Here is an 18,272-nt window from a genome sequence, read left to right on the forward strand (position 1 = left end):
CAGAAGTTAGCATCAAGTGCTCAGCAGTCCTGACCTCAGTACATCCCAATAGTTTCAGCCCTCTAACCTCATGGATAGGCTGAGTGAATATAATAAAAATGATAATACTATCTAAATTATTCTACTTATTAAGTTCCATACCAATCAAATTGCCAAAATTAGTTTACAAACCTAGAAAAAATAATAACAGAGTTCTTCTGGAAGAACAAAAGGTCAACAGTTTCAAGGAACTAATGAAAAAAGGGACACTCAAAGTAACCTAGCTAAGAAATAAAGTAGTTGATCAGTGGAATAGATTAGGATCACAGGACAAAGTAGTCAATAAATAACTATGGCAATCTAGTACTTGACAAACCCAAAGACCTCAACTTTTGGCATAGAAACATTATTTGACAAAAACTGCTGGGAAGATTGGAAACTATCATGGAATAATCTAGGCATTGACCCCCACCTACCTTCACTTATCAAGATAAGGTATAAGGTCCAAATGGGTTCATAGATTTAGATCATAGTGATATTATAAGCAAATTAGAAGAACATAGTATAGTTTACCTCTCAGATCTGGGGAGAAGGAAGGTTTTTATGTCTAAAGAATAACTAAAACTCATAATTGAATACCAAATAGATAATTTTGATTATATTAAGTTTAAAAGTTTTGTACAAACAGAATTAATGCAGACAAGATTGGAAGTGAAGCAATAAATTGGGAAAACCTTTTTACAACTAAAGTTTTTGATAAAGGCCACATTTCTAAAATATGTAGAGAATTGACTCAAAATTATAAGAACTCAAGCCATTCTCTAATTGATAAATGGTCAAAGGATATGAGCAACTTTCAGATGAAGAAATTTAAACCATTTCTTTTTTTTTTTTTTTTTTTTTTTTTTTTTTTTTTTTTTTTTTTTTTTTTTTTTTGACTGAATATCACCCAAGCTTTTATTCTGCAGGAAGTTCATTTATTACATAGCACACAAATCATTTTTTTTCTTAAACCAACACTCAATAAATTTACATTGACCTAATTTCACATTGTATCTGGTATCACATTGGCCAATCTTATCATTTAACTGAAAATCAGAATCAGCTTTCCAGGTCCAATGTTGAGTTTTCAGTGATATACAGAAGCGAACTAGAAAATGAACCAGTCAGTGAATCTAATGCAAGTGTACAAAATATTACATAGTGTTCTAGAAACATGAAATCTACCATCTATCAAGGAGAAATTATAAATACTTCCCAACTCAGTCCCCAGGACAGTCACTTGCAGAACATCATTCTGTTTTCTAGATCCAGGAAATAGATTTACGATCGATTTATTAGGCTTCTTTTGTCAAGCTTTTGCCACCTGACAATAACTCCAACCAGAATAACTCCCATATACTCAATATACAATAATCGATAATAAATAATTCCAATCAAAATGGGCGACCGGAGCTCTGGTGCAATACAAATCTTGCATTTTTTCAACATTGTAGAAGTAACAAAAACCTAGAACTACATTAGCACTAAAAATAAGTCCTCTCACCCATCCTAATGTTCCCAAAGCTCTGAATCCCCCATCCCCCTCAAACTAGGATCTTAATTTCAAGATGTTTGCGATATGGGCTTCCTGTTGCCCATGGGCAAAAATTCATAGTTTGGGCCATTGTTCCAAGGGAAACTTTTCAGAACTTAACTTTGATTTTCACATGCTAGTGACATCAAGATTGCACCAACCAGGACCTACTGCTACAGAGAACAGATCAGGGAAGATAGGATAACACTAAGTGTGAATGGCAGTTTGTATAATGGACATGCTTCCTTTCTCTAGTAAGAAGTCAACCGGTAACAGGATCCTTATCATCCAAGGCCACATTTGGAACTTCTTCTAGCATGAAGGGACTCATCTTATTCCTAAGTATGGAAGAAAGCAACCCCAAATTCAGCTCCTGATTAGGGAACACGAACTGTTGTGATTTAGGAGCTGTTCTCAGGATCTAATTTCTTAGGGTCTTGGTAGATGGTGGGATGGAGGGAGAGAAGTGTTTTCCATGTTAAGGCCATTCAATCCATCCAAAGCTAAGTTAGTTACAAACAGCAATGGGACACAGTTGTTGCTACTGAAGAAATACTAGGGGAAAAAAATTGCATTTTTTTTTAGCTAACAACACAGGCAGAAATGTGCCAGAATAAATAACATCACATATCCTGAAATAGGTTACATATCCCTGATTGCCATCAATAATAAACTTTAGTAAATTACAGCAGATAAAACCTGGTCATATCTTTTCCCCAGATTCTCTTCCTCAAAAGGGAGGCACAAGGAGGATAAGGAAATTGAGGGCCTGGCTAATAATCAGCCAAGAAAGACCTAGCCGTATAGTCCCTGCCTGCCAGCCCCAGGCTCTTCCCAGGTTGTCACTATCACTTCAAGATAAAACAACCTCCCCAAAGGACAAAAGAAAACAGGAAAGCAGGAGTTCAAATCTACAAATTACATGCCATCATCATCTCTATCATCTTGTTTTTAGGAATTTTTTTTTTGTTTTTACATCACCCATATTTCTAATTCTCTCTCTTTCCTAATAATCCTTGTCACTATACCATCCTTTATAAGAGAAATTGGAAAAGAAGGAAAAAAATCAGCTCAGCAAAATGAACCAATCTCTCAATCATAGGTTGACAATATACGGATTATTCCACACTCACATACACCCACCTCCGCAAAGAGGGACAGTAGGTATATTTTGTTTAAAATCTGGTTTCTTGTATAAAAGCAGTTTTTTAAAAATAGATACATTTTCCATCTTACCTTTAAAGGCTAAACTTTTGGGGGCTTATATAGACTATATTTTGATTGTGAATTTCCCTTCATGCAACAACAAAGAATTCAAGATTAAATACAGGGATTCATTAACTAAGCAAACCATTTTAAAAATCACTCCTCTCCTGCTGTTACAGTTGTTAATTTAGGAGATATAGTTGTTTTCAATATTCCAAAATGACTTTCTCAATATACTAAATTGGGGACTAGAAACATGGTAAATTTGGGCAGGGACCTGGAAGGCTGGGCAGGGATCTAGAAGGCCAGCCAGGGACACGTGTGTGTGTGTGTGTGTGTGTGTTTGTTTGAGGCAATTGGGGTAAATGGCTTGCCCAGAATCACACAACTAGAAGTATTTGAGGCTAGATTTGAATTCGGGAAGGCGAGTCTTTCTGACTCTAAAGCCTCCTTTATGTGCTATGGAGTCCCCAAATTGCCCAGAAATCTTACAGACCATCTAACCCTGGACGTCAGAAAACTGAGGAATGGAGAGTTTATGTGATTTGTCGAGGGTCATACAACACATGGGAATAACCCCAAGTCCTTCTGCTTCCAAGTCCAGTGCCCTAACGACTATACCATGTTGCCTCCATAGAGTCACATGATTAATTTAACATTAGAAAATCCTGCTCTCTGTAGTGCTTCAGCCACATATGTAAGAAGAGAAGGTCTCAAAATCTCAGGTGGACAGTCATTCGTGGGATAGGGCACAATTTTCAAATACAAAGGCCTCACCCTAGCTCTGAGCAGGCCAGAGAACAAAGAACAAAGTCCACATTTCAGGGGTCAAAAAATCCCACTTGGGATCTCAGTAATGGCGGGGCCAAGTGTGGCTTCCAGGAGAGAGAGAAGACATCCATAAGCTTACAAATCTCAACACCCTAGATAAGGAGAACAATGTGTGTACATTTAGGGAAGAGCATGTACACTGGGCTAGAGGGTCTTGGTTGCACTAAGTTTGAGTACTAAGCACTAACATCAGTCAGTCAATCAAAGGACATTTATTAAGCACCTACTATGTGCCAATCACTGTATTAAGCACTGGGAAGACAAAGGCAAACAACAGTCCCTAAGTCCAGAAGTTCACATAGGTCAAACAACCTAGTTCCATTTCTTCATTTTTTAGATATAGAAACTGAGACCTCACCAGGTTATGTGACTACCCCAAAGTCACACAGGGAGGAACTGAACTCAAGTCCTCTTGTTCTAATCAGCATTCTTCTGATTGAACTATGAAGCCTCTTAGGTTTTCTGTGACCAATGACATCAAATCATAGGATCCCAGACCTAGAACTGAAAAAGAACTGAAAAGGAATAGAAACGTCAACTAGTCCAATCCCTCATTCTTCACATGAGTAAAAAAAAGACCAACCAGAGAAGGTAAGGAACTACTCCAAGATAATATAAGTACTAAATGACATCAGAGGGATTTGAATCCATAGCCTCTGTCGGAATACAGCACCCATTCCAATGAACCAATCTGCTTTTCAAAAATGCACTGCAGCTGTCTCAAACTGCCTTGGGAAACTGATGGTTAAATTCTCAGTGTCACCTATAACACCTCAGAAATCAGCAATGGCCACAAATCAGGGACTGAATTTATTATTTTATTGATTATCTAGACTTGGAGGAAATGGAGATGATGTTAACAAGGCTGATTAAACTTTAAATTGTGTCATGCATCCATTTTCTTTCTCCTGGAGAGTTGGTTGTTAAATATTTATCAGCATAACTCTAGCTAAGGGTATCATTTTTGAAATAAATACAAGACAACTCATGGAAATGAGCTATTCTAAAAGGAAGGGAAGAAAAATTACCTTTTCTTACTTAGAAGAGATCTCTCTCCACCACCACCCCCACTCGTCTCTCTGGCCAATCCCATTTCCTACTTCCAAACCACTCTCCATCCTCCCACAAGATAATTTAGACCGTGTCTCCAAGGAAACAGCATTTAGAAGAACATTCTCATCACCTAGACTTAACTGAAATATCCCCTGAGAATAGGACGTGCTCGAGAAATGTTTGTCAATTTAATTGTTTTGGTTCTGAAGTAGTTGCCATTTACCTATTTGCTAAGAAGACATTCTAAGTCTGTGATCTGTGAAGTGTCCCTTTCAGAGGACAGCATTGGACAAATTTTCAGCAATTTCATGCACATTTGTGAAACTATGTTATAAAGAATTTGTTGCAACTATAATAACAAAAAATAGTCATGATAACTTGTATGTGTTCCTTCAAAATCTACAAAGCATGCTACATATATTATCTCATTTTTCCTCACAACAATCCTGCGAAATGATTAAATGCCATTGTCATACCCATTTTATAAAAGAAGAAACTGAGACAGAGGTCAAGTTACTTGTTCAAGGTCATACAGCCAGCTAATGTCTGAGGAAGGGCTTAAACACAAATCCTCTGAACGCCAAATCCACTTATCTATAATACTGCACAGCAATAACACTGTATTTTCTATGATCTTTGGCCACGTGTCCATCATTCTTTTGGAGAAAGAGACTGACTGTCTACCATTTACATTGCAGGCAGGGAGAATGGAACTGAGCTATTGAAAGGGAGTTTAGCTTTTTAAATTTCTTTCACCCAATCACCAAATATTTATTAAGCACCTGTTCTGTGCCAGGCAGTTTTAGGTGCTAGAGATATAGATACAAAATTATCAAATAATCCCTAGTCGAGAGGAAATTCTAAAACTAGAGATTCTGAAACTGGGATGAACTTTTTTAATGTTAATAATTATATGCCAATATAATTACTTTTATAGTCTTCTGCATTTTATTTTGTACATTTAAAAATATTATTCGAGAAGTGCTCGAGAGGTTTCATCAGAATCCATGGCATAAAGTCAGGAACCCCTGAATTCCATACCCTAACCCTGCACCCCTCAACCAACAAAACAAGAGTCCTCTAAACTCTCAAATCACTCACTAAGGAAATACACAAATAGACCCCAAAGGAAGAGTATGAGATGATGAGGGATCGATATCTCCTTCTTTCCCCCTAGTCTGTCCCATAATGTTAATTCATTCTAGCCTATTATGTCCCCAGTCTTGGGGACTAACATTAGGTTTGTTAACTATGCGCTCATTTTAATAAGATGTATTACAACAAAACCAAGGGGAGCAGAGAGAATCATTTAAATTTGTTGCAAAAAGATTCTACCTGTGCCTTCATCCCACGTTCAGTGGCGAACCACCACACTGATATTTCCTAAGTTTTAATAGCTGTTGGATAATTCCTGCTGATTGTTTTAAGCTACGTCCTGATATTCTCACACTCCTGCCCTCTTATTTTGCACATGAATCTATAACCTTTCTTATATGAGACTCACAACCCGGCTCCAGCCCCAAATTCTCCTTGGCAGCCTGGGATTCTTGTTTGTCCAAGATAATTCTCGCTCTGCCTTTGTTGGAGAAGATGGGGAGAGAGATAATTGGATTCAACAGGTGTAGACTCTCATAACTCCATCATCCTCTTGGTCTACCCCCGGTAAGGATGAGATATAGATACAATGAATAAGGATGAGAGAGGGTGAGAAAGTTAGCCACCTTCTCCATCCTTCTGTCTCAGTAGGAAGAGGACTTCACTTTGTGAAGTGTTAGGGATTCCCAGGATGCAGGAAATGTCCAAACTGGATGAGAAGTACTAAAATTAGTCTCAAAATCAAAGCTTTAAGCTTTTAACCTGGTGCTCCAGTATGAACATGGAATTTGACTAAATTATAAATACAATTATAACAATAGCTGGCATTCATAGGGTATATATTAAAATTTACAAAGCACTTTATGTAAGATGGGGTGTCCTAAAAGTCTTAGCATGGTTTTAGCTCTTGAAAACTTTGGGGACACTGCATGAGCCCTACAACGGTTCTGTTAGGTAGGAACTATAAGGATTCAGAAAGGGCCTTGTGATTTCGCTGGTTTAGCAAACTCCCATTATTAATACAGCTTGATGCCTTCTCTGCTATTTATAATATAATCTAAGAGAGTTGTTTATGGACAATTAACTATTTACCTAGAATCATAAAACCAGTATGTGTAAGAGATGGTTCTTGAACTCAGACCCTGACTCTTTACTCAATCTCCCATCCCCTCTTTTACTATAAGGATTTATTATCCCCATTTCACAGATAAGAAAACTGAGCTCAGAGTGCTCAATTGATTTACCCAGGTTCACGCAACTAACAAGTCCAGAAGTGGAATTCAAACACGTCTTTGCTCTTTCTACCTTTCTCTTTCTATGTTACCTCCTTGCACATCTTAAATCAGTAGGGAGCTGTTGAATGATCAAGAAACACAGTTGCTTTAATACTATCAAAACTCGACCGAGTACAGCACTCTAAAACTAGTACAAAAAGGGCCTTATCTATCCCAGAAAAATTAAGCTCCAAGGCCTTTGTAAACTTAAAGGCTGAATAGACTTTCAATATGAAGCTCATCTTTCAGCCAACAGAAACTTTCCCCTCCTCTGGGTGTTCATAATTCCCATTATCATTAATAGGAGGATACAACTCAGAAGAGGGTTAAGACCAGTTAATTCTGAATTCCAATTCTATCAAAACAAGGTATTTTACTTACCAGACAAAATTATATAAATAGCAAAATACAATATTCATACTTGCTTAAAAAGCAAAGTTTATACTCTCATTGGTATTAATGCCTCCGTGTCTGCCCACTTTGAGTGGTTTATTTGGTTACTTGGCCTGGGCCACTCCCTGTATAAAGGGGATCCTGAAGTTTCCTGCTGGAGGTCTCTCAGACCAGGCTGGAAGTTCATGCTGCAAGGGAGTCCTCCTGGGATAGAATGTGTGACTGAGATCATAACTCAGGAGGCAGCTCAGAGACGCCATGTAGATATCAGCAAATCGAGACAAGCGCCTCAGGAAGTATGTGGGATTCTGGTCTGTGCGAAACAGGCTTCCAAACTGGGAGTTGAAGAAATTTTTGGTCATTTCTCTCATCTCCTTTCTTTCCTTTTTCCACTCTTGCAAAATCATCTGTGATGTGTCATCTCTGTGAATCTGCATCTGTTCCAGTAATCCAGTCAGGGTCTGCAGCCAGGTCATGGTTTGAATGTACTGCTCCGTGTTCATGATCTTGATCTCTGATCTCAGCTCGGGAATAATGGCCCCCGTCCGCCAGCCATGTTTTAAGGTCAAATCAGCCAGATCGCTGTATATGTGATCTCCGAAATACAACACTTTGGACCCCCTCCATCCTGTAAGTTTCAAAAATTCATATAAATTACCCTGTTTGTAAATCTGGCCTTTTTCCAGCTTATGGATTTTATCCCAAAGAAGTACACCTCTCTCGGTCACCTTCCGAAATGGTCTCCGCCGGTCATTGAAGAAGTTGGGCTTCTCAGCCTGAACGATGACCACGTCAAAGAGATCCCGCCAGTCCTTCCCAACGATGTACCGCATCCCTTTGTCCACAAAGCTGCTGGGGCTGTTGGTGATAAGGAACATCTTCTTGCCATGATTCGCCAACTTGGCCAGCACTGCACGGGTCTGCTCAGCATAGCAGATATACTTCTCAATATCCGCTTCAATTGCTCTGTACATAATCCCTTTGATGTGGACGTCTCTGATTGAATCCTTGACATCCTTGTAGAGATGCACAGGCTCGTAATCAAGGTTGTTCTTCAGAAAATACTCATTGACGCAAGAGAGGAGAGTCATCTCTGGTAAGGAAAAAATGTCCATGAACTGCTTCATCGTGTTTCCATGAGAGCTCTTCCCATAGAAGTCACTCATTTGTTCCAGGGGAACATGGGAGCCTTCGTACATCTCAATGACTTCCTCATCTGGGACGACAGTGAGCCCTCTGTACACAGTTCCCAGCTGGATATAATGAAAAGCATCAATCTTCATCAATATGGCCCGATGCACGTCATAATGAAGACCACGAATGGCAAAATTTGGATCATATTCATAATTCCTTATCTCTGCAGGATACCGATGCTCATTGATGAGGAGGTCCCGAGCAGCATTGAAGATGAGGGTATGGAGGTGCTTAGAATAAAAGACGAGGGTATAGTCATAATCGAAGCCATAGATTTCAATGTCTGACAGGCTCATTTCATTGTTGGAGAAAATTGCATCTGGATTCAACAAGTTGCTCATAATTGAAGGGACCAGGTCCTCCGTGCCCCTCTTGGCCTCCCGGTAGCGCTCCCACAGGTAACTCTTCATGTCCGGGGCAGGTCCGGCCGCCGTGCAGAAGCCCTTGGCGCGGCAGCCCAGGCTCCCGGCGGCAGGAGCGAGCGCCGGGGCTCCCCGAAGGCAGGCGCCCAGCAGACCCCGCGCCGCCGCTGCCATGCTGCCGGCTGCGGCTCCGCCGCCCGGGCTCTGCCTGCCCCTGGAAGCTCGGCCGGGGCCGGAGGCACGTCCGCACCGCCCCGAGAGCTTGGCAGCCGCTGCGTCTGCGAGCACGTGGCGGCTCCGCTGCCGGCTGGGGCGGGGCGCCCGGGACCCGGGGGCCTAGTCCGCGGGGGGCTCCCCGGCTGCCCCGGGAGGCCGGCTGAAGTCACTTCCTCGCGGCGGGGGCGGCCTTCGTTCCCCGGGCGCCTGGCGCACAGAAGGAGGCGGTTTGGGGAGAGCACCAGGGCATTGGTGCAAGGTGGCACCGGGGGCGGTGCGGGGAGGCCGGGCCAGGGGCGCCTCCGGAGCCAATGCAAAGGCGGGCAGAGCGCGAGCGACACCGCCCGCCGGCCTCCTCCACTCCCATCCTCCGGGCGCTAGCCTTGGAAACGGGCCCTGGGGAGAAGACTGGGCTCCGGGAGACCGCGAGGAAGATCGCGGCCCTGAACCCCCAATTTAAACCATTTCTAATCATAAATATAGGTGCTCTAAATCACTATTGACCAGAGAAATGCAAATTAAGACAACTCTGAGATAGCACTACACATCTCTCAGATTGGCTAAGATGACAGGAAAAGATATTGGAGGGGATGTGGGAAACTGGGATACTAATACATTGTTGGTGATACTGTTTATGTATCCAGCCAATCTGGAGAGATATTTGGAACATTATCAAACTGTGCATGATCCAGCAGTGTTTCTATTGGGCCTATAACCCAGAGATCGAGGCTAGCTCTCTGGAGGTCCTCCGAATGGGCTTTGGTTTCAGGAGAATAATCACTACAAGAATAGTCAGGAATAAATTCCTAAGTCTTTATTATCTCCTTTACAGTCTGTCTCCTTCACCTGGGGCCAGGCTAGCTTTCTGGGAACCTTCAGATGGACTTGGTCTTAGTGGAGGAATACAGGAGACAGGAGAGACACAAGGATGATGGGAGATGGAATGTCTCTCTTCCGGTTCTTATTGATTCTTATATACCTTATTTTTAATTATATCATTATAGCATACGACTACTGATTACATGTGAACTTAGAGAACCATTACATTACCATGCTAAGTACTAAGTATATATGTAAACTAGAAAACCATTATCTCATCAATTCCTCTGAGCTAACACCTTGTTTCAAGTATACTTCTCCAGAGTTCTGGCTCTCTACAGATGCCCATCAGTTAGAGAATGGTTGAAGTTATAGTATATGAATTTTTTTTTAATAAGAAATTTTTTATAAGAAATGATCAGGAGATCATTATATACTTCAACAATGATACTGTATGAGGATGTATTCTGATAGAGGTGGATTTCTTTGACAAAGGGATCTAACAGTTTCAATTGATCAATGATGGAGAGAAGCAGCTACAGCCAAAGAAAAAACACTGGGAAATGAATGTAAACTGTTTGCATTTTTGTTTTTCTTCCTGGGTTATTTCTACCTTCTGAATCCAATTCTCCCTGTCCAACAAGAGAACTGTTCAGTTCTGCACACATATATTGTACCTAGGATATACTGTGACATATCTAACATGTATAGGACTGCTTGCCATCTGGGGGAGGGGGTGGAGAGAGGGAAGGGAAAATCGGAATAGAAGTGAGTTCAAGGGATAATGTTGTAAAAAATTACCCTGGCATGGGTTCTGTCAATAAAAAGTTATTTTAAAAAAAAAGAATACATCATGCCAGTCCTTTTTGGACAGGATTACTAGACTGACAGGTCAGAGGAATGTGGCAGATAACAGTATGACTGGATTTAGCAAAGCATTCATGAAGTTTCTCATATTATTTTTATGGATATAGTATCCATATATACTATAGGCAAAATATGATAGATAAACTTGAAAGTGGCTGAATGGCAACATCCAAAGAATAGTAGGATTAACAATAATTATTTTGAATAAGGTTATGTTATCTAGTGATATAACATTTGCAAAGCATGTAACATTCATTATTTTATTTCAATAAACATTGTTAATTAAAAAAAAATGAAATGATCAGGAGTATGATTTTAGAGAGGCCTGGAGAGAATTACATGAACTGACACAAAGTGAAAAATCATTGTAAACATCAATATCAATGTTATAGGATGATCAGTTCTGATAAACATGACTCTTTCCAATAATAAGATGATTCAGGGCAGTTCTGATGATCGTGTGATAAAGAGAGCCATCTACCTCCAGAGGAAGGACTGTGGGAACTGAATGTGGATCACAAAATGATATTCTCACTCTTTTTGTTGTTTTTCTTTTGCATTTTTTTCTTGATCATTTTCTTTCCATTTTCATCTGATTTTTCTTGTGCAGCAAGAGAATTGTATAAATATGTTTACACACATTGGATTTAATACATATTTTAACATGTATAATTTAAATTCTATTGCTTGCCATCTTGGGGGGGAGAGGGGAAGAGGGGAAAATCTGAAACACAAGGCTAAGCAAGGTTCAATGTTGGAAAATTATCCATGCATATGTTTTGAAAATAAAAAGCTTTTTAAAAAAAAATAACTGTTCATCTTTTAGGTCTACTAAATTTCATGTTGCTCAATAAGTATGCTCACATTCTATGGACTAATGTTGAGCAGAATCATCATCATAAAAGTTTTATATATGTTTTATGTGTTTCAATTGAAGATAAGCATCTTCATCTACCATGATAAGGAAATCAAAATTAGTTAGGTAAAACAGAAAATGTTGAGGGCACCTCTTTTGTTCTTTGCTGATTCTGACCTTATTTCTAGTCAGTCAATGATTAACCTGTAAATGTTTGATTCAAAATATATATGTGTCCATTTATATATGCACATATTACACATACACACATATATATACATATATATGTTCATAGATACTCATGTATATATATAAGGTTATAAATGGACACACACACTTGTACATGAAATTTGTCTGTGAGTTTCCTTCATTTATAAGTATGTAACACTTCTGCACTATCTTATTCTGTCTATTTTTTTTCCTTCATTCTCACATAATTACTTCATCAATAAAAGATCTAGTCAAAAATCCTAGAATCATTATTTTAGTTGATTGATAATTTCAATATCATTGGATGTAACTATGGGTCTATCTACCATTTATTCCTCATGTGTGCTAAGTGACTGTTCAGTCTCCTTTTTTGGTTACACTTGTCTTCAGTTATATAAATAATCTATCTATTTGTATGTATATATACATATATATTGTGTATGTACATATACATATATAATTTATATGTAGTTTGTATATTTGTAATTCTATGTGTGTATGCAATATAAGCACACACACATATATAATATATAAATATGCATATATGTATATAGATACATACAATGTTTATGTGTGTATCTACTAAATTATCTTTTTTTTCCAAGGTAAAATTGTCACAATGCCAATTTTCACTTACTTTCCAGGCACGTATTCCAGTTACTAAAGATTTTCACGTAATCAAAGTTGGATATTTCAGAAGAAATCAAAAGAGAGTGTGAAGAGGACAGCAGGTGTTACAGACATCTTACAGGATCTGAGAATGCAATTAACTAGCAAATGAGCCTTGGAAAACCTAGCCTTCTTGAACAGATGAGTTCAATGAAAATCCACTGAAAAATGAGATGGCTAAAGCTTACCACTAACAGAAGTATGCACACATGCATCTACCCTATCTCTTGACCTTTAAGAGAAAAATCAGATAGAGAATGGAGAGTCAGAACAATTATAATAATGTGAAGTCTCTTGCAGAAGATGAAAGAGAGTATTGATTGCTTTCATATAGGCTCAGTTAGTAGTTCAGAACTAGTCTTTTTCTTCTCTATACAAATACTCTGATACTTGTGATGTCTAATAGTACATAAAAATAAAAACAGGTAAAGATCTGAGAGAAAATGAGGAACAAGTGACCTAATTCATCATCAGTTTGTTTATTTATTTATTTATTTAGTAAAAACAAAAACTTGTCCTTCTTTAAGGTACCTTGTTCTATGCTACCACTTTCTATTCAATTATTATGGATAGGAATTTAGCAGTTTATACCGCACATTGAAATCCTTTCTCCAAGTGAACTGCCAAGCATTTAAACTATACTTTAGAAAACTCCAATGGGGTAATCATGTTGTTCAAATGTGAAATATAAGTTTGTCTAAAACTCTATAAAATAGAGCCAGAAGAGAAACAGGAACACTTGAGATCTTTCTGAAAAACTTTGGAATCAATTAAAAAACATGGGAGACACTGGCATAGGACTGTCCATTAAGATATGCACACTTCAAAAAAGGCACTGTGATCTATGAATAAAACAAAATTACAATAGCTCTAAAGAAACTTGAGATGCACACAATTTGAAATTATTTCTACTCCAAATATCTATATGAAATGTTGTGCACAGACTGACTATATTAGAGACTTTCAAACTTGTATTGGTCTAATAGGCCAGAATCAGACACACTGTAACCTTGATCCCAACATCATGATGTCATTATTATCCTCTTAAATAACAAAGGGCACAACTACCACTGTCACCACCAGTGTCATAAATTGGAATATCAACTAAGTTTAGAAGTTGAAAAGAATTTTCAAAAATAAAAGGTTTATTTTTTATAAATGATAAAAGTTTTATACATGTTTTATGTATTTCAATTGAAGGTTAGGTCCTTCATCTTCATATAATATTGGGATTGGAAAATAAGTAGAATCACAGGTAATATGAACAAAAATTTAAATGTGGAATTGTTCACAAAGTCAAATAATTCTTTAGATGAATTTTCCAACCCTTCCATTCAGTAGATGAGAATAATTAGACCAAAAAAGATCAAATTATTTCTCCTATGTTCACGTTGTCAATAAGTAATAAAGATAGAAATATTGATGCTGGAAGTGTTATTGGAGGAATGAGAGATATCATATAAAACATATGTATGCCTGATTTTTGACATGAGACAACTGAGATCTAGAGAATTTAATGTCATATGTTGAAAGGAAGAAATTTGAGACTTAAATCTGGATTTCATCATTTTAATAAATGAATCTGAGAATATTGAAGTGAAATTCATTTTGGTCACAATCTACTCGATTATGGAAACTATCCACAATATTCTCAACAATTGTTAATCTAATTTCTGCCTGAATATTTCCAGTTGTACGAAATCATTATGTCAAAAGGTAGTCCATTCTATTATTTGATAGTTCAATTTGTTTAAAAAAAAAAGATTTTCCCCTTTATTTTGAAGCCATTTGGAATGAGCTAGAACTAGAGAGAATTATAATTGTATTCCCCAAAGATTTATTAAAATTTTTATAATCTCCATTAATTGGAGAAATGCAAATTGAAACATTTATGAGGTAGTACTCATAACTATCAAATTGTCTAATAAGACAAAAAAAAAAGGAAGGAAGAGTATCTGCAACTCAAAGTTCTAAAAATAAATGCTATTTTTACATGAAATTGGGAAAAATTAAATTTGAAATAAAATTATAAAATAGAAAAACAAATACTACCCCCCAAAAAATAAATGAAAATTTTCATCTTGAGATGAATTACGGTAAAAAAAAAAAAAAAAAAAAAAAAAAAAAAAAAAACAAATATTTCCCTAAAATATTTGACTAAAAAGGCAAAGTCCTTTTTCTTTACTTTTGGTTCTTCAAAATACTTTGAAATATTATCTGATACCATAATTCTCTCTCTAGTCATTAACTTTTAGAATCATGACCAGTAAGTCAGCAAGCAATTATTAAGTACCTTAGATGTCCCAAGTTCTATACTAAGTAATACTAACAAACATTTGAGCAAAATAGCTCCTAATATTGCTCTCTATTTCCTTTCATTGGTAGTTAATTCATCTTTTTCATTTTTGATACTGAGAATTTGGTTTTCTGTTTTTTTTATTTTTTTAATTGCTTTCCTCTCCCATAAAGCCCAGTCTTAATTTTATTTATTATTTCAATAGTTTTCTTACATTCAATTTTATTAATCTTTACTTTGATTTTCAAAGTTTGTAATTTGGTATTTAATTGAGGGTTTTAAATTTGTGCTTTTTCTAAGTTTTTTAGCTGCATTCTTAATTCATTATTCTCTTATTTCATTCATGTAAGCTTTAATTTGTATTATCTGATTTGGCTGTATTCCATAATTTTTGGTATGTTGTCTCATTATTGTTATGCTCGATGATGAAACTATTGATTATATCATTTGTGTGATGACTGCGCTAGCACCCAGGACACCCTAGAATCAGCCAGAGTCAGGATAAGCAAAAGGCTTTAATCTTTATTCTCAGTATTTAGATGCAGGATTGAACAGGATGGAAGCAGAATCTCTGAGACCACCTTCTCCCTTGAATACTGCCAAGAATGTGTTCCTAGCTAGCTTTACTCCACCCCCTAGTCCCTCCTACAATCCTCTATACACCAATCATTGAGCCAGTACAGATAGTGGACAGGACCATTTTCCAAGCATATGCCCATAGAGTATCATCCAATCAGAAGTTAGCCTCAAGCACTCAGCAGTCCCAACCTCAGAGCATCAACCCAATAGTTTCAGCCCTCTACAGATTTGTTTCTTTACTTGTTCTTTCTTTAGAATTAGATTGTTTCCAATCATTTTAATCTATTCATTTCTCCTTAATATGCATATTTATTTGTTTCATTATGATATGAAAAGGATGCATGTAATATTTCTGCCTTTCTGCATTTGGTTGTGAGATTTTTTTGCTCTAATGCATGATAAATTTTTGTTTAAGGACCGGGTACTTATGCTAAAAAAAAATAATAATAAAATAAAATACACATTCAATTTTCTCCAGAGGTCTATAATACCTAACTTTTCTAAAATCTATTCACCTCTTTAGAGTCTTACTTTTTTGTTTTTTTGTTTGTTTTTGTTTTATTTTGTTTCTTTTGAGTTTTTTTTTTTTTTTTTTAATTAGATTGACTTAGTTCTGGAAGAAGAAGTTGAGGTCTTCTGCCAGTATAGTTTTGCTATTTATTTCTTCCTGTTAGTCATTTAATTTCTTCTCTAAGAAGTTGGATGCTATACTTCTTGCTGCCTATATGTTTAGTATTAATTAACATGATTTCATTGTTTATGGTACCCTTTACCAGGACTTCGTTTCCTTTCCTATTTCTTTTAATTAGCTTAAAAAAATAATTCAACTGAAGTGTAATATACAATTTGCTCCAGCATTTTACAATTAATGTATGTGTATCTCTCTATTTCAAATTAATTTCTTATCAACAACATATTGTAGAATTCTGGTTTTCAATCCATTCTGATATTTGTTTGTTTTATGGAAGATTTCACCCCATTCACACTCCCACTTATGATTACTAAATAAGTATGTCTTTCCATTCTATTTCCCTCTTACCTCATTTATTTTTCTCATGTTCTTTCTTCTTACACTCTTTTGCTTCTGACTACCACCTCCTTCAAACTGCCCTCCCTGTGTTTAGTATCTTTTCCCTTTTGCCTCTCTTGTGCCAAAGTTCTCTTTTAATGTCCTGACCCAGTTTCCTTAATTGTCCTATTCAGTTACTCTGCCAGTTATAACCAATTCCCTCTTAATGTTTGATAGGATAAAGGTCTTATATCTTAGACCTCAAGCTATAATCATTCCCTCTTAGTGTTTGATGGGATAAAGGGTCTTTATCCATTTTAGACATCATTAGAATATCAGGAGCCTCTCCAGTACCTCCCATTATGTCATCCTAGGTGCATCCCCCCATTAGGTTATCCCCATCCAGGTACCTCCCTCATTATGTCATTGTTCTTGTTACCCTATAAAAAAATCTTGTATCTGACATTCACTGCAGGATTCTTTGAGAGATAGTCTCATTCAGCCTGGGACCAAACCATGAATCCATTTGGTCCCAGCAAATCTCTCCATTAAATAAATTACTAAATACTCTCTAATTTAGATCTTGCTCAGTTTCTCTGGCATTACACCTCCTACTTCTATCATCTCTTCTATTCACTGCTCAATTTTCTTTCTTCTTTCTCCTTCCACTTTCCTATAGGATAATACAAAATTGAGTGTGTATGTTACTCCTTCTTTGACATAAATATAAGAGTAAGACTCAAACAATGTTCACCCCTTCCTTTCTTTATCTCTACCATAATAGAGATTTAGATAATAGATTATTTACTCCTTTTTATATGTTGTATTTGGCATTCCTTTCCTCCCTCTCCAGGTACAGCCCTTTGAATTTCCTTCCATCTACCTTTAATTTACTATTTCCTTTTTCAGTCCCTCTTTTCACCTTTATCCTGTGTATTTTATCTCCTCCCCTTAGCCTTTTATTTCTTATTTTAGCTCCCTTCTAAATGTCCCTCTCTTATCTATTCACTCCACCCATGTAAATCCATATAGCTTTCTAAAAGCCTCTTACCTTATTATATCCTTTATATTTCATTTCTTTACAAGTTTAAAAGACTTTTAAATCTCTTTAGAAATCTATGTTGTTTCCTCTTCAACTCACATGAGAGTTACATTCCAATATTATTGACCCTTCACGTCCACTGTTTCCCAAAATTACATCTTCTTTTCACACATTTTCATGAGATGATTTCTTCCTTTAATCTTTTCCTAACCAATTTTATTTTAAAATTCATGGCTAAGAGGATAGGAAAAGACAGACTAATATTGGAGGGAATTTAAGAAAACTGGCGCACAAATACATTGTTGGTAGAGCTGTGAACTGATTCAACCATTCTGGAGAGCAATTTGGAACTATGCCCAAAAGGCTATCAAACTATGCATATGCTTTGATCCAGCAGTATTTCTATTGGAATTATATCCCAAAAAGATCTTAAAGGAGGGAAAGGGATCCATATATACAAAAAATATTTGGCTTTCTTCATCTGAGGAAAGTGGAAACTGAATGTGGAACAAAGTATAATGTTTTCACTCTTTTTGTTGTTGTTTGATTGCATTTTGTTTTCTTTCTCTCTTTTTTTTTTCATTTTTGATCTAATTTTTTTTGTGCTGCATGATATTTGTGGGAAAATGTATAGAAGAATTGTACATGTTTAACATATCTTGGCTAATTGCCACTTCATGGCAGGCTGGGGAGAAGGGAGAGAACAAAATAAGAACACAAGGTTTTGCAAGGGTAAATGTTGAAAA

At 36.9% G+C, this 18,272-nt stretch overlaps 1 protein-coding gene across 1 annotated transcript; it reads right to left on the minus strand.

Moving 5' to 3' along the window:
- Positions 1-934: 934 nt before the first annotated feature.
- LOC127547953 (5'-nucleotidase domain-containing protein 3-like) lies at positions 935-9,169 on the minus strand. The gene has a single exon (XM_051975086.1). The coding sequence runs from the start codon at positions 9,135-9,137 to the stop codon at positions 7,512-7,514; it is 1,626 nt and encodes a 541-aa protein (XP_051831046.1). The 5' UTR covers positions 9,138-9,169; the 3' UTR covers positions 935-7,511.
- Positions 9,170-18,272: the final 9,103 nt, after the last annotated feature.

Source organism: Antechinus flavipes, chromosome 2, assembly GCF_016432865.1.
Source record: "Antechinus flavipes isolate AdamAnt ecotype Samford, QLD, Australia chromosome 2, AdamAnt_v2, whole genome shotgun sequence".
Classification (NCBI taxonomy): Eukaryota; Metazoa; Chordata; class Mammalia; order Dasyuromorphia; family Dasyuridae; genus Antechinus; species Antechinus flavipes.